This window comes from Dendrobates tinctorius, unplaced genomic scaffold (assembly GCF_039654945.1).
Source record: "Dendrobates tinctorius isolate UK_male_01 unplaced genomic scaffold, ASM3965494v1 ptg000055l, whole genome shotgun sequence".
NCBI classification, from domain to species: Eukaryota; Metazoa; Chordata; class Amphibia; order Anura; family Dendrobatidae; genus Dendrobates; species Dendrobates tinctorius.
Window position 1 is genome coordinate 4,032,473 of NW_027361723.1, and position 27,112 is coordinate 4,059,584.

The following is a 27,112-nucleotide window of genomic DNA, read 5'->3' on the forward strand; positions in this document are numbered from 1 at the left end:
CAAGCCATCTTCACTTACATATGAGGCAGACAGATATTCTGTATCTATAGCTAAGTGGAGAAAGATCCATGGGTAGAGGTGAGCGGATCCGTGGGTAGAGGATAAAGAGAGGATCCGTGGGTGGAGGATAAAGAGAGGATCCGTGGGTGGAGGATAAAGAGAGGATCCGTGGGTGGAGGATAAAGAGAGGATCCGTGGGTGGAGGATAAAGAGAGGATCCGTGGGTGGAGGATAAAGAGAGGATCCGTGGGTGGAGGATAAAGAGAGGATCCGTGGGTGGAGGATAAAGAGAGGATCCGTGGGTGGAGGATAAAGAGAGGATCCGTGGGTGGAGGATAAAGAGAGGATCCGTGGGTGGAGGATAAAGAGAGGATCCGTGGGTGGAGGATAAAGAGGATCCGTGGCTAGAGGATAAAGAGAGGATCCGTGGCTAGAGGATAAAGAGAGGATCCGTGGCTAGAGGATAAAGAGAGGATCCGTGGCTAGAGGATAAAGAGAGGATCCGTGGCTAGAGGATAAAGAGAGGATCCGTGGCTAGAGGATAAAGAGAGGATCCGTGGCTAGAGGATAAAGAGAGGATCCGTGGCTAGAGGATAAAGAGAGGATCCGTGGCTAGAGGATAAAGAGAGGATCCGTGGCTAGAGGATAAAGAGGATCCGTGGCTAGAGGATAAAGAGAGGATCCGTGGCTAGAGGATCCGTGGGTAGAGGATAAAGAGAGGATCCGTGGGTGGAGGATAAAGAGAGGATCCGTGGGTGGAGGATAAAGAGAGGATCCGTGGGTGGAGGATAAAGAGAGGATCCGTGGGTGGAGGATAAAGAGGATCCGTGGCTAGAGGATAAAGAGAGGATCCGTGGCTAGAGGATAAAGAGAGGATCCGTGGCTAGAGGATAAAGAGAGGATCCGTGGCTAGAGGATAAAGAGAGGATCCGTGGCTAGAGGATAAAGAGAGGATCCGTGGCTAGAGGATAAAGAGAGGATCCGTGGCTAGAGGATAAAGAGAGGATCCGTGGCTAGAGGATAAAGAGAGGATCTGTGGCTAGAGGATAAAGAGAGGATCCGTGGCTAGAGGATAAAGAGGATCCGTGGCTAGAGGATAAAGAGAGGATCCGTGGCTAGAGGATCCGTGGGTAGAGGATAAAGAGAGGATCCGTGGCTAGAGGATAAAGAGAGGATCCGTGGGTAGAGGATAAAGAGAGGATCCGTGGGTGGAGGATAAAGAGAGGATCCGTGGGTGGAGGATAAAGAGAGGATCCGTGGGTGGAGGATAAAGAGAGGATCCGTGGGTGGAGGATAAAGAGAGGATCCGTGGGTGGAGGATAAAGAGAGGATCCGTGGGTGGAGGATAAAGAGAGGATCCGTGGGTAGAGGATAAAGAGAGGATCCGTGGGTAGAGGATAAAGAGAGGATCCGTGGCTAGAGGATAAAGAGAGGATCCGTGGCTAGAGGATAAAGAGAGGATCCGTGGCTAGAGGATCCGTGGGTAGAGGATAAAGAGAGGATCCGTGGCTAGAGGATAAAGAGAGGATCCGTGGGTAGAGGATAAAGAGTGGATCTGTGGGTAGAGGATATAGAGAGGATACATGAAGGTGTACACCAAAATCCCATGTACCAAAAAAGGCAACATCTGGCTCCAATACTTCAGAGACCTCTATAAAGACATCCTGAAGGAAGGACTAAGCCAAGAACAGGAAAGCATAATGGCAAATCTAAAGGCAATGGAGGAAAAAGTAAAACATTTCCAAAACCCTCTGGATACACCAATCACGTTACAGGAAGTTACAGAGAGAATCTCTTCCATAAGGTGTAGAAAAGCTGGTGGCCTGGTTGGAATCCCACCAGAAATGCTGATAAACAGCCCACCAGGAATACAGGCTGCAATGGTTAAACTGTTAAGTATCCTGCTGAGCGCTGGCTACTTCTGGAACCAAGGCCTCATCACACCCATCCAGAGAGTGTGGACAGCTACGACCTGCCAACTGCAGAGGAATATGTCTCGGCAGCAACCTGGGGAAACTGTTCATAGCATCCTGAATAAGAACATTCTCCGTTTCCTCACCAAGCACAGCGTCCAAATCAGAAGTCAAGCGGGGTTCATGACAAACCACCGACCACATTTACACCCTGCACAGCCTCATTCAGAGCCACATCCACAACGCAAAGAAGATATGCGCTTGTTTTGTGGCCTTTGACTCAGTATGGCACCTGGACCTGTTCCTGAAACTGCTGGAGAGCAGAATAGGAGGAAAGACGTATGATGTCATCAAACGCTCCTACACCGCGAGAACCGATGCAGCGTGAGTTGAATGGAAGAGCCGCGGAATCAGACAGGGCTGCTCCCTAAGTCCAACATTCTTGAACATCAACATCACTGAGCGGCCACCGCTCTGGAATCTTCCATGGGACCAGGTCTCTCACTCCATGACGCCCGGGTGAAATTCTTGCAGATGACCAATTGCTGCTGTCACCAACAGAAAAAGGTCCCTAAGACCACCTGAAAATTTTGGATAAATTCAGCTCCACATGGGCACTATCGATCAATGCAAAGAAAGCCAACAACTGCTAAACAACGGCGCTCTTACCGGAACGAACCAATACATCTACCTGGGCCTGGAAATTCAACAGTAAAGGAGCTTCAAACAAGCCATTGAGACCCTGAAGAACAAGGCCTGCAAAACCTTCTATGCCATCTGAAGGAAACTCTACCATCTGAAGCCGCCAGTGAGAGTCTGGCTAAAAGTTTTTGATGCCATCATCGTCCCAATCCTCATGTACAGCAGTGAAGTGAAGTCTGGGGTCCTCACACATGCCCAGACTGGTCAAGGTGAGATTCCAGGCCAACAGAAATATTCCAGATAGAATTCTGTAAGCTCCTTCTCCAGGTCCATCGGAGCACCACCAACAGTGCCTGTCAGGCTGAGTTGGGCAGATTCCCTCTACTACAGGCTCACCTGCAAAGTAGCAATTCAAGCTCCCATCACTATAAAGCCATGCTACATATAGGTGGCCCACGCGAACCAAGACCCCTGGAATAGCTCACCCGAACACAACCAGACCAAAACACTAATCACAGCAGCCTGACAAACGCCAGAATCGGGAAGATGGTAGACAAGCGCCGGGAGAGGTATGTCAGTGACTGGAAGAACGAGATCAGCATCTCGCAGAAACTGACCATGTACCGGAGTCTAGAGAGACTATAGACTGGCTCCATATCTGGAGAAATTCCCGGGTGTCAGAGACCACCAGATCTTCAGCCGTTAAAGACTCAGTGCCCACAATCTGGCCATTAAGGTCGGCTGGAACAGACAGCGCTATACAAGCCCAGGGAGGGCAGGCTGTACCCACACTGTGACCTGGAGGCTCATGAAGGATTCCATGATAAAGTATGTGGGCGCGGGGGGGGGGGGAGCAGCGCAGGTAAGAGCAGCGCAGTATGTGAGCGCAGGTAAGAGCAGCGCAGTATGTGAGCGCAGGTAAGAGCAGCTCAGTGTGTGAGCGCAGGTTAGAGCAGCTCAGTATGTGAGCGCAGGTAAGAGCAGCGCAGTATGTGAGCGCAGGTAAGAGCAGCGCAGTATGTGAGCATAGGTAAGTGAGCAGCGCAGTATGTGAATGCAGGTAAGCGAGCAGCGCAGTATGTGAGCGCAGGTAAGCGGGCAGCGCAGTATGTGAGCGCAGGTAAGAGCAGCTCAGTGTGTGAGCGCAGGTTAGAGCAGCTCAGTATGTGAGCGCAGGTAAGAGCAGCGCAGTATGTGAGCGCAGGTAAGAGCAGCGCAGTATGTGAGCATAGGTAAGTGAGCAGCGCAGTATGTGAATGCAGGTAAGCGAGCAGCGCAGTATGTGAGCGCAGGTAAGCGGGCAGCGCAGTATGTGAGCGCAGGTAAGCGAGCAGCGCAGTATGTGAGCGCAGGTAAGCGAGCAGCACAGTATGTGAGCGCAGGTAAGCGAGCAGCGCAGTATGTGAGCGCAGGTAAGCGAGCAGCGCAGTATGTGAGCGCAGGTAAGCGAGCAGCGCAGTATGTGAGCGCAGGTAAGCGAGCAGCGCAGTATGTGAGCGCGGGGGAGAAGACAGCGCAGTATGTGAGCGCGGGGGGAGAGCAGCGCAGTATGTGATCGCGGGGGAGAGAGCAGCGCAGTGTGAGGGCGGGAGAGAAGACAGCGCGCAGTATGTGAGAGCGGGGAAGAGAGCAGCGCAGTATGTGAGCGCAGGGGAGAGCAGCGCAGTGTGAGGGCGGGAGAGAAAACAGCGCAGTATGTGAGAGCGGAGGGAGAGAGCAGTGCAGTATGTGAGGGTGAGGAAGTGAGCAGCGCAGTATGTGAAGGCGGGGGAGAAGACAGCGCGCAGTATGTGAGAACGGGGGGAGAAAGCAGCGCAGTGTGTGGGGTGGGAAAGACAGCAGGGAAGAGAGCAGCACAGTATGTGAGGGTGGGGAAGAGAGCAGCGCAGTATGTGAGGGTGGGGAAGAGAGCAGCGCAGTATGTGAGGGTGGGGAAGAGCAGCGCATTATGTGAGGGTGGGGAAGAGAGCAACGCATTATGTGAGGGTGGGGAAGAGAGCAGCGCAGTATGTGAGGGTGGGGAAGAGAGCAGCGCAGTATGTGAGGGTGGGGAAGAGAGCAGCGCAGTATGTGAGGGTGGGGAAGAGAGCAGCGCAGTATGTGAGGGTGGGGAAGAGAGCAGCGCAGTATGTGAGGGTGGGGAAGAGAGCAGCGCAGTATGTGAGGGCGGGGAAGAGATTAGCGCAGTATGTGAGGGCGGGGAAGAGATTAGCGCAGTATGTGAGGGCGGGGAAGAGATTAGCGCAGTATGTGAGGGCGGGGAAGAGATTAGCGCAGTATGTGAGGGCGGGGAAGAGATTAGCGCAGTATGTGAGGGCGGGGAAGAGAGCAGCGTGGTGCAGACCAGGGATAGTGGTGGCTTTGCAGCAGGCACCTGGTATTGTGCAGTCATGGCATGGAAATCCCAGTACCGAGGCTCCTAATGAGCTTTTGTCTTGTCGCTTTTTGGCATCACGGTAGGGGACAGATGGCTGTTACCTACGGGTTTCGGTTTAGGAAGATCAGGGTGGTGCTGGCCTGAAAGGATCTATAGGAGACCACCAGGGTGATGGCAAGGAACCTTGCAGTCCTATAAAGGCAGATATTGCTTAGGTCCTTGTAGCATTGTGCATGGTAGCACCCCCGCCAGACCAGTGTGACAAGTAAGAACCACAAACTTGCGATCCACCAGGAAGAGTCAGGACTGGAATAGGCACCTGGGAGCTTGCCAGAAAGTAATCGGCCACCGCAATAAATAAAGACACATGGCGCTGTATAAATATCCGCCATCCGGCTGGACGGATAATTAGATACTTCTATATAAAGGAGGTGTCGGTTGCGAACGAGTTCTGGCCATAGAGAAGCTGCCGCTCAAGAAGCAGACGTAGTGTGGTGGTGACGAGTGACCGGTCTCTGAGGACACATCAGACAGTCCTGGGGGACATCCACCGAATATGACCATGTGCCGTACATGATATAACGCGCAATGTTCCAGTCATCACAGTCGTCCCTGTACGTGAAAGTCAAAGGCTTATAGTAAAGGGACATCACAGGAGGATGGCGTTAATTCCCCTGGAACAGTGAGCCATGAGGCACTGAGGTCACATACCACTGCTTCCAGCTCTGCCCCATGATATCTGGAAACAGTCGCAGTTGTGGGAGAGGCGAGTGCAGCACTGACCCACTGCTTGTTTCTCTAAAATAAGACGTCATCAGGGACGGTGATAGAAGCAGTGTGAGTGACAGCAGTGCCTGTCCACAGCTTCTATCGCCACTCTAAAAGTAATCCTCATCAGGGGAAGTGCTGCCCTCACTCACCATGGTTCTCTCACTGCTCCATGATGACGTCATGTTTCCGAGAAACGACCTGTGGGCTGTCAGTGACAGAAAAACTGATAAAACACTGCACTCACCTCTCCCGCTACCTCTATCACCAACATTGATTTATCAGAGGGCAGCAGTGACAAAAGCTGTAGTAAGTGACCGCAGCGCCGTACAGTTTCAGTAGCGGTGAAAAACGGGGAAGTAACTGCAGGGCCTCCACCCGGGACGTTCTATTTGAGACTCCCGATTCCCACCATTAGGGGGGATCTCCCTGTATAGAGATACAGGATAAGATCCTGTCTTCAGTCACCACTAGGGGGAGCTCCCTGTATACAGAGATACAGGATAAGATCCTGTCTGCAGCCACCACTAGGGGGAGCTCCCTGTATACCGAGATACATGATAAGATCCTGTCTGCAGTCACCACTAGGGGGAGCTCCCTGTATACAGAGATATAAAATCCTGTCTGCAGTCACCACTAGGGGGAGTGCCCTGTATACAGAGATACAGGATAAGATCCAGTCTGCAGCCACCATTAGGGGGAGCATCCTGTATACAGAGATACATGATAAGATCCAGTCTGCAGCCACCACTACGGGGAGTTCCCTGTATACAGAGATACATGATGATCTTATTAATATTCCCTGCATGCCATCTGTCTCTCTTAATTGTGCCCTTTGGAATTCTCGCTCAGTGTGTAACAAACTCTCCTTCACTCATGACTTTTTCCTTTCTAATTCTCATAACCTCCTGGCTCTTACTGAAACCTGGATCCAGCAGTCAGACACTACCGCTGCTGCTGCTCTTTCATACGGGGGGGCTACACTTCTCTCATACCCCAAGATCAGACAATAGAGCAGGTGGAGGCGTTGGTCTGCTCCTATCACCAAAATGTACCTTTCAGGTTATCCCTGAACTACCCTCACTTGTCTTTCCTTCTTTTGAGGTCCATGCCGTCAGACTGTACACCCCCTTCTCCATGCGAGTGGCGGTGGTGTATCGTCCTCCCGGCCTCTCCCATCAGTTCCTGGATCATTTTGCCACTTGGCTTCCACATTTTCTCTCCTGTGACATCTCTACCCTCATCATGGGAGATTTCAACATCCCCATTGCTCTTCCCCTCTCATCATCTGCTACTCACCTTTTATCTCTAACCTCCTCGTTTGGCCTTTCGCAGCTTACTAATTCTCCAACGCATGAAGACGGAAACTCCCTCGACTTGGTCTTCTCAGCTTTGTGCAGTGGATGATTTTGCAAACTCCCCTCTCCCGCTCTCTGACCACAATCTTCTTTCATTCTCTATCAAGAACTGCCAGTCTGCTCAGTTCACCCCCACTGTCCATACTTATAGAAACATACAGGCCATTAACACCCAGAAACTTATGAAGAACTTGCCTTCTTCATTGGCCCCTATCTCCTCCCTCTCCTGTCCTGATTCTGCATTGAAGCATTACAATGAAACACTTCAAAGTGCCCTGGATGAATTTGCACCCCCTATACATAGAACACCACAACGCAGACGGCGACAACCCTGGCACACCCTGCAAACACGTTTCCTGCAGCGGTGCTCCAGGTGCGCCGAACGTCTGTGGAGAAAATCCAACCAAACCCGAAGATTTCATCCATTATAAGTTTATGCTTCGAACATACAACACTGCCCTTCACCTCTCCAAACAAACCTATTTCAACACCGTCATCACCTCACTGTCCAATAACCCTAAACGTCTCTTTAACACTTTTCATTCTCTACTCAACCCAAGAGTACAGGCCCCAACCACGGAGCTCCGAGCTGACGATCTGGCCAATTACTTCAAAGACAAAATTGACCAGATTCGACAGGAAATTATCTCCCAATCACCTCATACCATGCACCGTCCTCCCTCCCCCACTGCATCTAGCTCATGCTCTGATTTTGAGCCAGTCACAGAAGAAGACGTAAGCAGGCTCCTTGCATCTTCTCGCCCAACCACTTGCACCAGTGACCCATTTCCGTCACATCTCCTCCAGTCCCTTTCCCCTGCTGTCACCCCTCACCTAACTAAAATATTTAACCTCTGTCTCTCTTCTGGTATCTTTCCCTCCTCATTTAACCCCTTCATGACCCAGCCTATTTTGACCTTAATGACCTGGCCATTTTTTGCAATTCTGACCAGTGTCCTTTTATGAGGTAATAACTCTGGAACGCTTCAACGCATCCTAGCGATTCTGAGAATGTTTTTTCGTGACATATTGGGCTTCATGTTAGTGGTAAATTTAGATCGATAATTTTTGCGTTTATTTGTGAAAAAATCAGAAATTTGGCGAAAATTGTGAAAATTTCGCAATTTTCAAATTTTGAATTTTTATTCTGTTAAACTAGAGAGTTATGTGACACAAAATAGTTACTAAATAACATTTCCCACATGTCTACTTTACACCAGCACAATTTTGGAAGCAAAATATTTTTTTGTTAGGAAGTTATAAGGGTTAAAAGTTGACCAGCGATTTCTCATTTTTACAACAAAATTTACAAAACCATTTTTTTTAGGGACCACCTCACATTTGAAGTTACTTTGAGGGGTCTATATGGTGGAAAATACCCAAAAGTGACACCATTCTAAAAACTGCACCCCTCAAGCTACTCAAAACTACATTCAAGAAGATTATTAACCCTTTAGGTGTTTCACAGGAACTAAAGCAACATGGAAGGAAAAAAAGGACATTTTAATTTTTCCAACAAAAATTTTCTTTCAGCATCAATTTTTTCATTTTTCACATGGGCAACAGGATAAAATGGATCGTAAAATTTGTTGGGCAATTTCCCCTGAGTACACCGATACCTCATATGTGGTCAAAAACCACTGTTTGGGCGCACGGCAGGGCTCAGAAGGGAAGGAGCGCCATTTGACTTTTTGAATGGAAAATATGCTGGAATATTTAGCACTTGCCATGTCGCGTTTGGAGAGTCGCTGTGTGCCTAAACACTGGAGCTCCCCCACAAGTGACCCCATTTTGGAAACTAGACCCCCCAAGGAACTTATCTAGATGCATAGTGATCACTTTGAACCCCCAGGTGCTTCTCAAATTGATCCGTAAAAAAAAAAAAAGTACTTTTTTTCACAAAAATTATCTTTTAGCCTCAGTTTTTTCATTTTCACATGGGCAACAGGATAAAATGGATCCTAAAATTTGTTGGGCAATTTCTCCTGAGTACACCGATACCTCATATGTGGTCATAAACCACTGTTTGGGTGCACGGCAGGGCCCGGAAGGGAAGGAGCGCCATTTGACTTTTTGAATGGAAAATTAGCTCCAATCGTTATCGGACACCATGTCGCGTTTGGAGAGCCCCTGTGTACCTAAACATTGGAGCTCCCCCACAAGTGACACAATTTTGGAACCTAGACCCCTTAAGGAACTTATCTAGATGTGTAGTGAGCACTTTGAACCCCCAAGTGCTTCACAAAAGTTTATAACATAGAGCAGTGAAAATAAAAAATCATTTTTTTTCCTCAAAAATGATTTTTTAGCACGCTATTTTTTATTTTCACAAGGGTAACAGGAGAAATTGAACCAAAAAAGTTGTTGTCCAGATTGTCCTGAGTACGCTGGTACCCCATATGTGGGGGGGGGGCCACTGTTTGGGTGCACGGCAGGGAGCAGAAGGGAATGAGCGCCATTTGACTTTTTGAAATGAAAATTAGCTCCAATCGTTAGCGGACACCATGTCGTGTTTGGAGAGCCCCTGTGTGCCTAAACTTTGGAGCTCCCCCACAAATGACCCCATTTTGGAAACTAGACCCCCTAAGGAACTTATCTAGATGCATAGTGAGCACTTTGAACCCCCAGGTGATTCACAGAAGTTTATAATGCAGAGCAGTGAAAATAAAAAATCTTTTTTTTTCCCTAAAAAAATTTTTTTTAGTTGGCAATTTTTTATTTTCACAAGGGTACTAGGATAAATTGGACCCCAAAAGTTGTTGTCCAGTTTGTCCTGAGTACGCTGGTACCCCATATGTGGGGGGGAACCACTGTTTGGGCACACGTTGGGGCTCAGCAGGGAAGTAGTGACATTTTGAAATGCTGACTTTGATGGAATGGTCTGCGGGCGTCATGTTACATTTGCTGAGCCCCTGTGTGCCTAAACAGTAGAAACCCCCCACAAGTGACCCTATTTTGGAAACTAGACCCCCCAAGGAACTTATCTAGATGTGTGGTGAGCACCTTGAACCCCCAAGTGCTTCACAGAAGTTTATAATGCAGAGCCGTGAAAATAAAAAATCATTTTTTTTCCCTCAAAAAAAATGAATTTTAGCACGCAATTTTTTTTTCACAAGGGTAACAGGAGAAATTGGACCCCAAAAGTTGTTGTCCAGTTTGTCCTGAGTACGCTGATACCCCATATGTGGGGGATGACCACTGTATGGGCACACGTCAGGGCTCGGAAGGGAAGTAGTGACGTTTTGGTATGCAGACTTTGATGGAATGGTCTGCGGGCATCATGTTACATTTGCAGAGCCCTTGGTGTACCTAAACTGTGGAAACCCCCCACAAGTTACCCCATTTTGGAAACTAGACCCCCCAAGGAACTTATCTAGATGTGTGGTGAGCACCTTGAACCCCGAAGAGCTTCACAGAAGATTGTAACGCAGAGCCATGAAAATAAAAAATCTTTTTTTTTCCTCAAAAAATGAATTTTTAGCTCGCAATTTTTTATTTTCACAAGGGTAACAGGAGAAATTGGACCCCAAAAGTTGTTGTCCAGTTTGCCCTGAGTATGCTGATACCCCATATGTGGGGAGGGACCATTGTTTGGGCACACGTCGGGGCTCGGAAGGGAAGTAGTGACGTTTTGAAATACCGACTTGATCGAATGGTCTGCGGGCATCATGTTACGTTTGCAGAGCCTCTGATGTGCCTAAACAGTGGAAACCCCCCACAAGTGACCCCATTTTGGAAACTAGACCACCAAGGAACTTATCTAGATGTGTGGTGAGCAGCACTTTGAACCCCCAAGTGCTTCACAGAAGTTTATAATGCAGAACCGTGAAAATAAAAAATCTTTTTTTTACTCAAAAAATGATTTTTTAGCCCACAATTTTTTATTTTCACAAGGGTAACAGGAGAAATTGGACCCCAAAAGTTGTTGTCCAGTTTGTCCTGAGTACGCTGGTACCCCATATGTGGGGGGGAACCATTGTTTGGGCACACGTCAAGGCTCGGAATGGAAGTAGTGACGTTTTGAAATGCAGACTTTGATGGAATAGTCTGCGGTCGTCATTATGTTTGCAGAGCCCCTGATGTGCCTAAACAGTGGAAACCCCCCCACAAGTGACCCCATTTTGGAAACTAGACCTTCCAAGGAACGTATGTAAGATGTGTTGTGAGCACTTTGAACCCCCAAGTGCTTCACAGAAGTTTATAATTCAGAGACGTGAAAATGAAAAAATCATTTTTTTCCACAAAAATAATTTTTTAGCCCCCAATTTTTTATTTTCCCAAGGGTAACACGAGAAATTAGTCCCCAAAAGTTGTTGTGCAATTTTTCCTGAGTACGCTGATACCTCATATGTTGGGGTAAACCACTGTTTGGGCACACGTCAGGGCTTGGAAGGGAGGGAGCACCGTTTGACTTTTTGAACGCAAAATTGGCTGGAATCAATGGTTGCACCATGTCGCGTTTGGCGACCCCCTGATGTGCCTAAACAGTGGAAACCCCTCAATTCTAACTCCAGCCCTAACCCTAACACATCCCTAACCACAAGCCTAACCCTAATTCCAACGCTAACCCTAATTCCAACCCTAACCCTAACCCTCTTTCCAACCCTAACCCTCTTTCCAATCCTAACCCTAACCCTCTTTCCAACCCTAACCCTCTTTCCAACCCTTACCCTCTTTCCAACCCTTACCCTCTTTCCAACCCTAACCCTCTTTCCAACCCTAACCCTAACCCTCTTTCCAACCCTAACCCTCTTTCCAACCCTAACCCTCTTTCCAACCCTAACCCTAACCCTCTTTCCAACCCTAACCCTCTTTCCAACCCTAACCCTAACCCTCTTTTCAACCCTAACCCTAACCCTCTTTTCAACCCTAACCCTAACCCTCTTTTCAACCCTAACCCTAATGGAAAAATAAAAATAAAAATATTTTCTTTATTTTATTAGTGGTGCCTACCTCTGGGGGTGATAATCGGGGGGTTTATTTACTTTTTCTTTCATTTTGATCACTGTGAGAGTGATCAAAATGAAAGAATTGAATCTGCAGCCGGCAGATTCGGGCGGGCGCACTGCGCATGCGCCCGCCATTTTCTAAGATGGCGGCGCCCATGAACCGGACCCGCCGGACACCGGGAGCGACGGGGGGACTTAGAAGGTGCCGGGGGAGGTGAGATGGGGTGAGGGGGGGATCGGAAGCTGGCGGGGAGCGAAGGGAATGGGAGGGGGGCAGATCATGACAGCGGCGGCAGATCGCCGCTGTCATTCAGTTGCGGGGGGGGGGGCGATCGCCAGTGGGGGGGGGGTGGAATCGGTGTCTCCAGCCATGTCCGATGCTACAGCAGCATCGGCCATGGCTGGATTGTAATATTTCATCAATTTTCATTGATGAAATATTACTATCGCTCTGATTGGCTGTTTCACTTTTAACAGCCAATCAGAGCGATCGTAGCCACGTGGGGGTGAAGCCACGCCCCCTGTGGCGAAGAACAAAGCCCCCTGTATCTGCGGGTCGGGTGACCTTTCAGTGACCCCGGTCACCCGACCCGCAGGGGGGCTTTAAAGTCATGACGCCACATAGGCGTCATGGGTCGTTCTGGCACGACTTTTCATGACGCCTACGTGGCGTCAAAGGTCGTGAAGGGGTTAAGCATGCCGTCATACATTCACTACTTAAAAAACCATCCCTCGACCAAAACTGTGCCGCTAACTATAGACCTGTCTCTAATCTTCCCTTCATCGCTAAACTCCTGGAACGCCTGGTCCACTCCCGTCTTATCCGCTATCTCTCAGAAAACTCTCTTCTCGACCCTCTCCAATCCGGTTTCCGCTCCTTACACTCTACTGAAACTGCCCTCACTAAAGTCTCTAATGATCTGCTAACAGCTAAATCAAATGGTCATTACTCCATGCTAATTCTCTTGGATCTCTCTGCAGCATTCGACACTGTGGATCATCAGCTCCTCCTCACTATGCATCGTTCCATTGGCCTCAAGGACACCGTTCTCTCCTGGTTCTCCTCCTATCTCTCTGACTGCTCCTTCACTGTATCTTTTGCCGGTTCCTCCTCCTCTCACCTTCCCCTTACTGTTGGGGTTCCTCAAGGATCAGTCCTAGGCCCCCTCCTCTTCTCCTTGTACACTGCCCCTATTCGTCAAACAATCAGTAGATATGGTTTCCAGTACCATCTCTATGCTGATGACACCCAATTATACGCTTCTTCTCCTGACAATCACGCCAGCCTTTCTAGAAAACACCGGCGATTGTCTAAACGCTGTGTCTAACATCATGTCCTCACTATATCTGAAACTGAACCTGTCAGAGACTGAACTCCTTGTGCTTCCTCCCTCTACTAATGCACCTATACCCTACATTGCCATTTGTGTGTGTGGTTCCACTATTACTCCCCAGCAACATGCCCGCTGTTTTGGGGTCATGCTTGACTCCGAGCTTTCCTTTGCCCCCCACATCCGATCACTGGCTCGCTCTTGTCATCTGCACCTCAAAAACATTTCTAGAATTTGACCTTTTCTTACTTTTGACTCTGCAAAAACTCTTACTGTTTATCTTATTCATACTCGTCTAGACTATTGTATCTCTCTTCTAATCGGTCTCCCTCTTACCAAACTCTCCCCTCTCCAATCTGTCTTGAATGCTGCAGCCAGGATCATATTCCTCACCAATCGTTACACCGATGCCTCTACCTTGTGCCAGTCCTTACACTGGCTACCCATCCACTCCAGAATTCAGTATAAACTTATTACCCTCACCCACAAAGCCCTCCATGGCTCAGCACCACCCTACATCTCCTCCCTTGTTTCAGTCTACCATCCTACCCGCGCCCTCCGTTCTGCTGATGACCTGAGGTTAGCATCCTCAATAGTCAGAACCTCCCACTCCCGTCTCCAAGACTATACACGTGCTGCGCCAATTCTTTGGAATGCACTTCCCAGGTCAATACGATTAGTCCCCAATCCCCACAATTTTAAGCATGCGCTGAAAATGCATTTATTCAGACTGGCCTATCGCCTCAACACATTAACCTAATCTATCCCTGTGTGGCACAGCTAAAAGTTTTATCATAACCAGGTTCCCCGTATCATGTTCCCACATGCTTTATGCCTCCATTAGCCCTCTGTGTCTGTACTGATACACACTTAACATTATGGCTGGTCCATACAATCAGGGCAATTGTTACCACCCACTTTTCGTGTCTACCTCTTTCCTTATAGACTGTAAGCTTGCGAGCAGGGCTCTCATTCCTCTTGGTATCTGTTATGATCTATGTGATTATTGTTATGCTGTAATGTCTATCGTCTGTACAAGTCCCCTCCGAAATGTAAAGTGCTGCGGAATATGTCGGCGCTATAGAAATAAAATTTATTATTATGATAAGATCCTGTCTGCAGCCACCACTAGGGGGAGCTCCCTGTATACAGAGATACATAAGATCCTGTCTGCAGCCAACACTAGGGGGAGCTCCTTGTATATAGAGATACATGTTAACATTCTGGGCCTGTGTAATTCTGCAGCCTTTCACCTCCATGCTGTTGTCTTTCTGTAGCTTTGTCCTCTCCCACCATGAGAAGTTCCTCCTCCAGCCGGGTGATTAAGACCCGATACAGGATCGTGAAGAGGAGCGGCCCCCCACCCCTGGTGACATCTCCGTTATCTCCTCTCAGCGCATCTCTAAACTGGAGAACACGGTAGGTGCTGCTCAATGTATAGTCATGTGTCAGTGAGCCTCCGACTGGAGATGCGAGTGTGCGGAAGTAAAGAACGTGGGTTCGTGTGCTCTTCTTTTCACTGAGCACACTCCTCACACTAGCACCTCTGCCGTCACCTACACCGCACGGTTCTCACACTGTCACCTGCATCATCCACAACTCAGTCCGCACGCTGTCGTCTCCATCATCTACACCGCGGTCCTCACACTATCGCCTCCATCATCATCTCTACCGCGGTCCTCACACTATCGCCTCCATCATCATCTCTACCGCAGTTCTCACACTATCGCCTCCACCATCATCTACACCGCAGTTCTCACACTATCGCCTCCACCATCATCTACACCGCGGTTCTCACACGATCGCCTCCATCATCTACACCGCAGTTCTCACACTATCGCCTCCATCATCTACACCGCAGTCCTCACACTATCGCCTTCGCCATCATATACACCGCGATTCTCACACTATCGCCTCCACCATCATCTACACCGCGGTCCTCACACTATCGCCTCCATCATCATCTACACCGCAGTTCTCACACTATCGCCTCCATCATCATCTCTACCGCAGTTCTCACACTATCACCTCCATCATCATCTCTACCGCAGTTCTCACACTATCACCTCCATCATCATCTCTACCGCAGTTCTCACACTATCACCTCCATCATCATCTCTACCGCAGTTCTCACACTATCGCCTTCGCCATCATCTACACCGCGGTTCTCACACGATCACCTCCACCATCATCTACACCGCAGTTCTCACACGATCACCTCCGCCATCATCTACACCGCGGTCCTCACACTATCGCCTCCACCATCATCTACACCGCAGTTCTCACACGATCACCTCCACCATCATCTACACCGCGGTCCTCACACTATCGCCTCCACCATCATCTACATCGCAGTTCTCACACTATCGCCTCCGCCATCATCTACACCGCAGTTCTCACACTATCGCCTCCGCCATTATCTACACCGCGGTCCTCACACTATCGCCTCCATCATCATCTACACCGCAGTTCTCACACGATCGCCTCCATCATCATCTACACCGCAGTTCTCACACGATCACCTCCGCCATCATCTACACCGCAGTTCTCACACTATTACCTTCACCATCATCTACACCGCAGTTCTCACACAATCACCTCCACCATCATCTACACCGCGGTCCTCACACTATCGCCTCCATCATCTACACCGCAGTTCTCACACTATCGCCTCCACCATCATCTACACCGCGGTCCTCACACTATCGCCTCCATCATCTACACCGCAGTTCTCACACTATCGCCTCCACCATCATCTACACCGCAGTTCTCACACGATCGCCTCCACCATCATCTACACCGCGGTCCTCACACTATCGCCTCCATCATCTACACCGCAGTTCTCACACTATCGCCTCCATCATCTACACCGCGATTCTCACACTATCGCCTCCATCATCTACACCGCAGTTCTCACACTATCGCCTCCATCATCTACACCGCGATTCTCACACTATCGCCTCCACCATCATCTACACCGCGGTCCTCACACTATCGCCTCTACCATCATCTACACCGCGGTCCTCACGCCATCACCTCCACCATCATCTACAACACGGTTCTCACACTGTTGCCTCCGCCATCATTTACACTGTGGTCCTCACACTGTTGCCTCCATCTACACCGTGGTCCTCACACTGTCGCCTCCATCATCTACACCGCGGTCCTCACTGTCGCCTCCGCCGCCGTCACTGTCTGGTCACTTGTATTCAGGTCTTTCCTTTTCATGGTCTCGACCTCTGCTGATGCCTCCTGTGATTTTCTCCGGCTTGTCAGCAGCCGCCTGGCTCTGGTCTCTGCGGTTTTTTTTTTATTTTCCACCATAGCCCCTGAGTCGCTCTGTCCATTTTACACTTGGGGGTTCTGTCCCTCGTGTGTGACCCCTGGTGTCCGGCAGGGCCTGTAGCGTCCAGCACAGGAGCCCCGGGACGTCAGAGACGCCGATGGTGGACGTGTTTTTCTAACACATTAGCAGCTGGACATTTTGACACGTCTTCCGCGACCCCCTCCAGAATGTGACTCCGGCTCCCGAGGACAGAGATGTTTGGTACTTTTATCCTGCGGACATTTATCAGTTCCTGCCGACGCCCCAGATCTGTCCATAATACTCCGATTACTCACAGTTCCCTTAAAGGGTAACTCCACCTGTTACTATCGGACCCCCGACCTCCCCCCACAGTCCTGTGACTGTGTCGAAGTATTTCTCGCCATCTTTTGAGATCTCACTTTATTATTCACATAAGGAGGCCGGGTGCTTACTACTCGCAACTGTAGGACTGCTACAATGTGTCCAGCAGCTGATAGATCTTCCTTATACTGATGCACTGTAACAAGTAGGACATAGTAATGCTTGAGACCCCACAGATTAGTGTGTGAGCCCCCACCTGCTTCATGAAGAAGTGGTGGAAGTCACTTGCAGAAAAAAAAGATCAAGATTTGTATTTTTTGCACCAAATTTTGCACTGACACAGTGTAACTGTCCTTCAGCTGTGACCGATCCTTTCTGCCAGTGTGAGCTGTAGTTGGAGATGTGGCTGGCGGTGGATGATGAGGATGTAGTGCTTCTGTGGAGGTCACGCTTTCCTCTGGTTACAGGCAGCCATACTGAACATAGCATGTCTCTAACACCGGGACAGCTGCAGCAGCGGCTTGGCCCCCTCCTCGCCTCGGCCCCCTCCTTTTCTCCGTGCCTCGGCCCCCTCATCGCTCTGTGCCTCGGCCACCTCCTTGCTCCTCGCCCCGGCCCCCTCCTTACTCCTCGCCCCCTCGCTCCGCGCTTCGGCCCCCTTCTTTTCTCCTTGCCTCGACCCCCCCCCCTCCATTTCTCCTTGCCTCGGCCCCCTTCCAATTCTCCGCGCCTCGGCCCCCCTCCATTTCTCCGCGCCTCGGCCCCCCTCCATTTCTCCGCGCCTCGGCCCCCCTCCATTTCTCCGCGCCTCGGCCCCCCTCCATTTCTCCGCGCCTCGGCCCCCCTCCATTTCTCCGCGCCCCCTCCTCGCTCCGCACTGTGGCTTATATTGCCAAATATTGAGGGTGTGAAGTGCTTATCTGAGGGGGTCACCCCGACCACAGACACAGATGCACGTCTGTCCTCTTCCTGGGGCTGTTCTCAGCCATTGTGGTCTTATAACGGGGGCTGCCTCGTGCAGTGCATCATATTCAGATTTCCTGCAGCTTCTCGTCCTTCCTAATCACTAAAGGTGCTGGAGCCTCGGGGGAACATTGGAAACGATTTTGAACTTTACAGGAGGAACTTGTGGAAAAGTAACAGACCTTGCAATTTATAGGGATCCTTGTACTTTCTAGACTTCTGCTCCTCAGCGTCAGATCACAGATTGGGAATCAATAGTTCACAAGATTCTCTGCCCCACACAACCTTACATGCATCCGGACTTCATACCAGACCCCCTCCACTAAGATACGGACCCCAAACCATTCCAGCCATGTCCTCAGACTAGACTCCCTCGGTTTACAGACCCCAGACCAGCCACCCTGTCTTACTCCAGACCCCATCTACACACACCGGACCCCCATGTATACAGACCCCAGACCTGCCACCCCGTCTTTCTCCACACCCCCGTCTACACGGACTCTAGTCTCCCATGTATACTGACTCCAGACCTGCCACCCCGTCTTTCTCCACACCCCCGTCTACACGGACTCTAGTCTCCCATGTATACTGACTCCAGACCAGCCACCCCGTCTGACTCCAGGCCCCATCTACACACACCGGACCTCTATGTATACAGACCCCAGACCAGCCACCCCATCTTACTCCAGACCCCATCTACACACACTGGACCCCCATTCATACAGACCCCAGACCAGCCACCCCTCCAGGCCCCATCTACACACACCAGACCCCCATGTGTGCAGACCCCAGACCAGCCACTCCATCTTACTCCAGACCCCATCTACACACACTGGACCCCCATGTATACAGACTCCAGACCAGCCACCCCTCCAGGCCCCTTCTACACACGCTGGACCCCCATGTATACAGACCCCAGACCAGCCACCCCATCTTACTCCAGACCCCATCTACACACACCGGACCCCCATGTATACAGACCCCAGACCTTCAACCCAGTCTTTCTCCACACCCCCATCTACACGGACTCCGGACCCCCATGTATACAGACTCCAGACCGCCACCCTGTCTTTCTCCAGACCCCTATCAACACACACCAGACCCCCATTCATACAGACCCCAGACCAGCCACCCCGTCTGACTCCACACCCCCATCTTCACACACCAGACCCCTGACCAGCCACCCCGTCTGACTCCAGACCCCATCTACACACACCGGACCCCCATGTATACAGACCCCAGACCTGCCACCCCGTCTTTCTCCACACCCCCATCTACACGGACTCCGGACCCCCTTGTATACAGACTCCAGACCAGCCACCCCGTCTGACTCCAGACCCAATCTACACACACCGGACCCCCATGTATACAGACCCCAGACCAGCCATCACATCTTACTCCAGAGCCCATCTACACACACCGGATCCCCATGTATACAGACCCCAGACCAGCCACCCCATCTACACACACCAGACCCCCATTCATACAGACCCCAGACCAGCCACCCCGTCTGACTCCAGACCCCATGTATACAGCCCCCAGACCAGCCACCCTGTCTGACTCCACACCCCCATCTACACACACCGGACCCCCATGTATGCAGACCCCAGACCAGCTTGAGTTCAGCAGTCAGATGCTGCTTACATCCTCTGAGAGGACTGCACTGGTTCCCCCTCCATGCTGCAGTGGCCTCTGTGAGACACGAGGTGCGTTCTGTCTCAGGAGGGACTGATTTTGGGTACTTTTTGGTTCCGTCCCTGCGTCCTTTCTCTTCCTGCCCCCCGCCCACATTCTCGCCCGCTCCCTCCACACAACCCATTGCAGGAAATAGACGGATGAGGATTTTCTGCTAATTTAACGGCATTTTCCCCGTAATATTTTCCTTACAAATAGATTTATCAGCGCCTAGGGAGCCGTTCTCCCAAATTTATGAAGATAATTTTTGCCCGCGAACGAGTCTGAATTTACACCGGCGATTTCCATATTAATGTGCGGGGTAAGTGGATGTAATCTGCGACTCTGCTATCTGGTGAGCGCGGCCCTTCCTGAAGCAATTTCCCCCTCTGTAAATCACCGCCGTCGCCCGTCACCATCAACCTAAATTAGCTTAAATTAATTTACTTAATAAGAGTTCAGATCATTGTGAACAAGTCGCAGATTTATGGCCGCCACTTTCGCTACCCCCTCCTGCCTGCTCCCGGCTTGCAGAGTAATGGCAGCTACGTGCCGCCAATCGCTTGAGCAGGAAGGCTGTCTCCTCGTCTCATAGCTGACAGCGTTCCTAGGATCCTCCATCATTGCCTTCCTGCTCCATGAATAGAATCCCAGAGCAGCAGTGAGGACTGACGCCGGCAGCATAGCAGGATCCGAGTAATGGCAGCTACATGCCGCCGATCGCTGGAGCAGGAAGGCTGTCTCCTCGTCTCATAGCTGACAGCGTTCCTAGGATCCTCCATCATTGCCTTCCTGCTCCATGAATAGAATCCCAGAGCAGCAGTGAGGACTGACGCCAGCAGCGGAGCAGGATCCGAGTAATGGCAGCTACATGCCGCCGATCGCTGGAGCAGGAAGGCTGTCTCCTCGTCTCATAGCTGACAGCGTTCCTAGGATCCTCCATCATTGCCTTCCTGCTGCATGAATAGAATCCCAGAGCAGCAGTGAGGACTGACGCCAGCAGCGGAGCAGGATCCGAGTAATGCCGGCTACGTGCCGCCGATCGCTGGAGCAGGAAGGCTGTCTCATGGCTGACAGCATTCCTAAGATCCTCCATCATTGCCCTCCTGCTCCATGAATAGAATCCCAGAGCAGCAGTGAGGATTGACGCCAACAGCGGAGCAGGAGCCGAGTAATGGCAGCTACATGCCGCCGATCGCTGGAGCAGGAAGGCTGTCTCGTCTCATAGCTGACAGTGTTCCCAGGATCCTCCATCATTGCCTTCCTGCTCCATGAATAGAATCCCAGAGCAGCAGTGAGGACTGACGCCAGCAGCGGAGCAGGAGCTGAGTAATGGCGGCTGTTATAGATATCTGTGGCCGTGATATGTAACTCGTTTCAGCATTCCATATTTTCCAGCTCATCTGTGACTGCAGCTTTAGAAGCGACTACAGTATAGGACGTAAGTAACTGGCACCACTGTGACTTCAGCTTTAGATGTTACTATAGTATAAGATTTAATGACCGTCACAACTGTGACTGCAGCTTTAGATGTGACTACAGTATATGATGTAATTAACTGTCACAACTGTAACTGCAGCTTTAGATGTCACTACAGTACAGGACATAAATGACTAGCACAACTGTGGCTGCAGCTTTAGTTGTGACTACAGTATAGGACATAAGTAACAGGCAGAACAGTGACTGCAGCTTCAGATGTGACTGCAGTATAAGAAGGTGCTATTACACTTCTGCTGCTCAGTTGTCTTATACTGTAGTCACATCTGAAGCTGCGTTCTTTGTTTTGCTAGATGTCTTATGACGCTGACCAGCTTGGTGGTGCGGGTGGACATACATAGGGCAGGTGATGTAAGAGGGGGGGCACGCCGAACGTCCCGTGATGAGGGCACGCCGAACGTCCCGTGATGAGGGCACGCTGAATGTCCCGCGATGAGGGCACACCGGCGTTGTATAGTGAGGGCACGCGGGCGTCCTACGATGAGGGCAAACTGGCATCCTGTGGCGAAGGCACGCTGGCGTCCTGTGGCGAGGGCACGCCGGCCTCCTACGGCGAGTGCACTCGGGCGTCTTACGAGGGCACGCTGGTGTCCTGTGGTGAGGGCACGCCGGCCTCCTACGGCGAGTGCACTCGGGCGTCTTACGATGAGGGCATGCTGGCATCCTGTGGTGAGGGCATACTGGCATCCTACGATGAGGGCACGCTGGCGTTCTGTGGTGAGGGCACGCTGGCGTCCTGTGGTGAAGGCACGTCGGCCTCCTACGGTGAGTGCACTCGGGCGTCTTTTGATGAGGGCATGCTGGCGTCCTGTGGCGAGGGCACGCGTCCTCCTACTGCGAGTACACTCGGGCGTCTTACAATGAGGGCATGCTGGCGTCTCGTGCTGAGGGCACACGGAACGTCCCGCGATGAGGGCACGCCGAGCGTCCCGCGATGAGGGCACGCCGAGCGTCCCGCGATGAGGGCACGCCGAGCGTCCCGCGATGAGGGCACGCCGGCGTCCTGTGGCGAAGGCAGGCTGGCGTCCTGTGGTGAGGGCACGCCGGCCTCCTACGGCAAGTGCACTCGGGCGTCTTACGAGGGCACACCGGCCTCCTACGGTGAGTGCATACTGGCATCCTACGATGAGGGCATGCCGGCCTCCTACGGCAAGTACACTCGGGCGTCTTACGATGAGGGCACGCCGGCCTCCTACGGCGAGTGCACTCGGGCGTTTTACGATGAGGGCACGCCGGCCTCCTACGGCGAGTGCACTCGGGCGTCTTACGATGAGGGCACGCCGGCCTCCTACGGCGAGTGCACTCGGGCGTCTTACGATGAGGGCACGCCGGCCTCCTACGGTGAGTGCACTCGGGCGTCTTACGATGAGGGCACGCCGGCCTCCTACGGTGAGTGCACTCGGGCGTCTTACGATGAGGGCACGCCGGCCTCCTACGGTGAGTGCACGCGGGCGTCTTACGATGAGGGCACGCCGGCCTCCTACGGTGAGTGCACTCGGGCGTCTTACGATGAGGGCACGCCGGCCTCCTACGGTGAGTGCACTCGGGCGTCTTACGATGAGGGCACGCCGGCCTCCTACGGTGAGTGCACTCGGGCGTCTTACGATGAGGGCACGCCGGCCTCCTACGGTGAGTGCACTCGGGCGTCTTACGATGAGGGCACGCCGGCCTCCTACGGTGAGTGCACTCGGGTGTCTTACGATGAGGGCATGCCGGCCTCCTACAGTGAGTGCACTCGGGTGTCTTACGATGAGGGCACGCTGGTGTCCTATGTGAGGTCATGACTACTCCCCCTAGACGCGATGATCTGATGAGGGTTATCCCTCCGCTCCAGGGATGCGTTAGTCGTGCATGTAGATGAGATGGTAACAATGGTGCCAGGCATCAGGCTGAGGCCGGATATGGTGCCAGTGAGGACCCAGGCCCTCATCCACCATTTTACACCTCTGATAACTCTTCCGGTCATTCCTGAGCCACAGAAGACTAAGGAGCCCAAAAATAAACCCCCAAAAGTCGCACATTTTTTGCGATTTACAAGTTTTGCTGAAATTTTGTGACATTTCAGTTTTGTGGCAGAAAACTGTAGTAAATGGCCGGATGACTTGTCTCCTGCGATGATTCAGGCATTTGGTGTTCGTCCCTCTGATAACTCCTCTGGTCACAGTCTCTTTGTGCATCGGTCGTGGTTTTGCCCCCTTTTTTTTTGGGGGGGGGGCAGCGGTTATAGTTCTTCTCTGATGTTCTGGCTTTGGCTAAATCCGCCAGTGACATGAAAGTGGTGTATAAATCCTGCGCCTCCTCTGCTGTCAGGGGGGCTTCCTCCGGGCCGGTGGGCAAATTTGCCGTTTATTAATCTCGCCCGGACGGAGAGGTTTAGGATGACATCTCATTACAGCTGAACAGAGGGGATGTGCGGCGCTCTCGCTGCGCTCTAATCTGGGTAATGAGGAGACAGAGCTGCTCATTGTCTCACGCGAGAGCCCCTGACATGTTTCCCGCTAATCCGGCCTGTGTGAGCGCCAGCTTCTGGGGTCCACACAATGCGCCCTGCCGGGAGAACGAAGGAAGAAAAGGAAGATGCGCTAATCTCCTGGAGAGCGTCAGCCGCGTCCCCGGCCTGTCACCAGCGGCACGAGGCGGCTGCAGAGGCTCCACGACCTGCTAACTCTCATGTGTCTACAACATATTACTGTGAAAATCCATCACATTTACCGAAAGATGCCGGATTGTCGGATATTCCGGATTATCAAATGCTCCTGGAAACGTTTCCACAGATGGTGGAGAATCTCAGATGGATCACGAGGCGCCGGATCATTGAACCTCCTGAAGCTCATTTGTAAGAGAAGCTTTGTGAAGACCCAACATGCCGGAGCATTGCTGGTAGTTTCCAGATCAGTATTCTGGATTATTGGATGGCCCTGGAAAAGTCTGAAACGCCAGACTGTGTAGGGAGAGAAGCCTAAAATCTAGACATCTGCTGCTGTTTGCAGAATCGCCATTGTCCGTACAGGGACTCGTGATCTTTCCTTTTTCATGATCTCCAGTAATCTAGAACATCTAATAGTCTGGTGTATGCTAGCTGCAGCTTTGGTTGTGATCGGAGTAGTATTCTTGTAAAAATGACAGCTTTTCTTGTCTATTTTTTTTTTCTTTTAAAGAGACAGTGCTCGGAAATTTCCCTCAATCTTTTTTGTGGACCCCACTGTAGTTGTAGTCGGAGGCGCCTGAGTCACAAGGGTCCGCGGACCCTGTGGTCGGATCTGTCTGATGACCCCCGCCCTTGGTTGTACACCGTAGCACTGCCTTGCGTACTGTATACTTTAGGGGGACACCCTCTTGCCCTGATGGACCCGGCGCCGCCATGTTTCCCTCGGCTTTGCTCCCTGTGCAGCGGTGAGGACACCACATCTGTTCCAGGTTGAAGCTGGGCATTGTGCGCTGCACAGCTGCCGCCGTGTCACCGGCCGGGTGTCACTGCCACAATCTCGTCACGCCGATCTCGGGCACATTTCACGCCCAATTTGCATCTCCTTCCAGTACTCCAGAGATTATTTCCGCCATCTGCAGGCAGCTGGACCCGGTTACAGTAACCAGAGAGGTCCAGGGCTGTGACCTGACGTGCTCGGCGGCCTCACCCTCATGGTCACACGTGCAGATTCTGGATTGTCAGATGCCGGATTAGTGGGCAGTCTTGGATAATGTAGAAAATCAGATTGTAAGTGACCCACAACAAAAAACAAACATTCAACATCTTGAACCTGGTGCAAAAATCCAGACCATGGGCGAGTAGGAAGAAAGTCAGCTGCTGAGGGTGAGGAGGCTCTTCTCTGCCGCTGCTCACATCTCCATGCTGCTCTGATACTTTGTTAGTATGGTGGAGACAAAAAGGTTTGCAGTATTGCGGTCCAGAGCTTCCGGTGTCCAGGGGTTAAGGGTCCGGGAGTTGGTGGTCCAGTGCTCCAACGGTCAGGGAGTGAGGAGTCTGCATTCCAGGGGGGTTCAACAGTCTCAGTGGGTCAATGGTCCAGGACGTTGGTGGTCCGGAGATCAGTGGTCCATGGTTTTCTAACCAGAACCCTGTGAACCTTCTCCTATCTGTTGGCGTGGCTAAAGCCTCTTCTGATTAGTAGGCAGTGGTACCGGTTCTGTTTTTTAGAAGAGATGCCAGGGATACTGGTATCCAGGAGGAGGCTTGCAGGGCTCTGGCCCGGATACCATGGATCACTCACCCGTGAATCGCTGGCTTCTGGGCCTCGCTCTGGCTACTGTGCCCCACTAGCTCCTGGCTCTCACTGTCTCCAGGGACCCACTGTCTCCTGTGCCTCGCTGGCTACTGCACATCGGTGGCTCCTGGGCCCCTGGACCACTCTGGCTCCTGGGCCCCTGGACCACTCTGGCTCCTGGACCACTCTAGCTCCTGGGCCCCTGGACCACTCTGGCTCCTGGACCACTCTGGCTCCTGGGCCCCTGGACCACTCTGGCTCCTGGGCCCCTGGACCACTCTGGCTCCTGGGCCCCTGGACCACTCTGGCTCCTGGGCCCCTGGACCACTCTGGCTCCTGGGCCCGGATTTTGCCGACCTTTCTTTGCTCACCTCTGTGTCCGCTGGTTTCTGCACTGATGCAGTGTATTGATCCAGGCTGTTCTCATCACATAGGATTGTGTAGACTGGACACATTGTAACAAGTTGTCAGCTGTGAGCAGAATTGGTGTGGTTTCTATAATGCCCCATTCTCTGCCAGCAAGCAGAGGTCTTGTCAGAGTCTATCAGAAAGTTGCAGAACTTTGCCTCCTGAGTGATGACCCTGGACGTCACCCGTCCGTTGTGGGGTTGGGTTGTGTCCTTCCGCAGCGCTCCAGTCTGGCGGTGGTGACACAGAGTGCGGCCCCCGGAGTGTGGCCCCGCAGCGCCTGCCGTTACCTCACACACCAGGCTCCCTTCCCCGCTCACCGCTGTTTGCATTTAATGTGACCTTAATCCGACGTGACTAATTTAATTATCATGGCCGAGGTGCGAGAGCAGAGGTGATAATGAGCGCAGGGTGCGGGGCGGTAATAATAACCCGGCTCCTGCCATATGTCCTTAAAGGGGCCGCGCCACCGAACCACAGCTGATAAGTGCCGCCCCTAGGGGGCGCTGGCAGAACTCTTATTTTTCAATGCTGCGTCTGTAAACCTTTAAACACTGGGGGCGCCCAGGATGTCATGTGGACGGTCCCATACCCCAGCCATTGGCAGCTGCAGTGCCCGGCTCTAGTGAGATGACGGGATGGCCTGAGAGGGCGATTTCCCCCCAGATATTGCTTTTGGGGGTCACACAGACAATGCAGTGTAAAAGGGATTATCTGATGTGTGAACATCGCAGCCATTTTACTTTTCGGAGTCTTTCTACAGTGCTGCTGTATAGTGACTGGAGCTCTCCTGATACACAGCTCCGAATGCCCTGCTGTGGAATACGTGAGTGATTATGTTGTGCTACCAGTGGTCACCACTAGAGGGCGCTCACAGACTTGTCAGTGCTGGAGGAGCAGAGCTCAACACATCCAGAACTGTGGATGCAGATTTGTGTGTGACTAGAGAAGAGCCTCAGCCTCCCGGTGCTGACGTCTCCTGTCTTCGGCCGGCTCCTGTGTTACATTCTCTGCCTTGTTGCGCTGATCCTGCTCCGTTTTCTCCATATTAGTCAGAAGATGATGTTCCTGTCCTCAATCTTTCTGCACATGGACAGCGAGTCTGTGTTGTCCTTGAGGATGTAAGTGAGATGTCTTTAGCGGGCCCCACCGATGTGCGCGACGCCCGGCAGGACGAGCCGCCATTACCACCTCCTTTTATTAATTGAGTTCCCTAGTAGCCAGGCAGGAACGTCTTTGTGCGCCTGGCACGGGCGGCTGCCTGACATTCCTACACCGCCTGTCAGACCGCTCACACGCTTGTGGGCACACACGGGTACACCTGCCACCGTCCGATGTGACAACCCTGCCCTCGTACAATGTGACAACCCTGCCACTGTCC

General features: G+C 51.7%; 1 protein-coding gene across 1 annotated transcript in view; it reads left to right on the plus strand.

Annotated features, from left to right (window-relative positions):
• Nucleotides 1-27,112, plus strand: part of ZC3H3 (zinc finger CCCH-type containing 3) — a 156,733-nt gene that overhangs the window by 41,881 nt on the left and 87,740 nt on the right. The window contains exon 4 of the mRNA XM_073577360.1: nucleotides 14,616-14,757. Within this exon, the coding sequence (XP_073433461.1) occupies nucleotides 14,616-14,757 (142 nt within the window). The remainder of the gene's footprint in view (nucleotides 1-14,615; nucleotides 14,758-27,112) is intronic.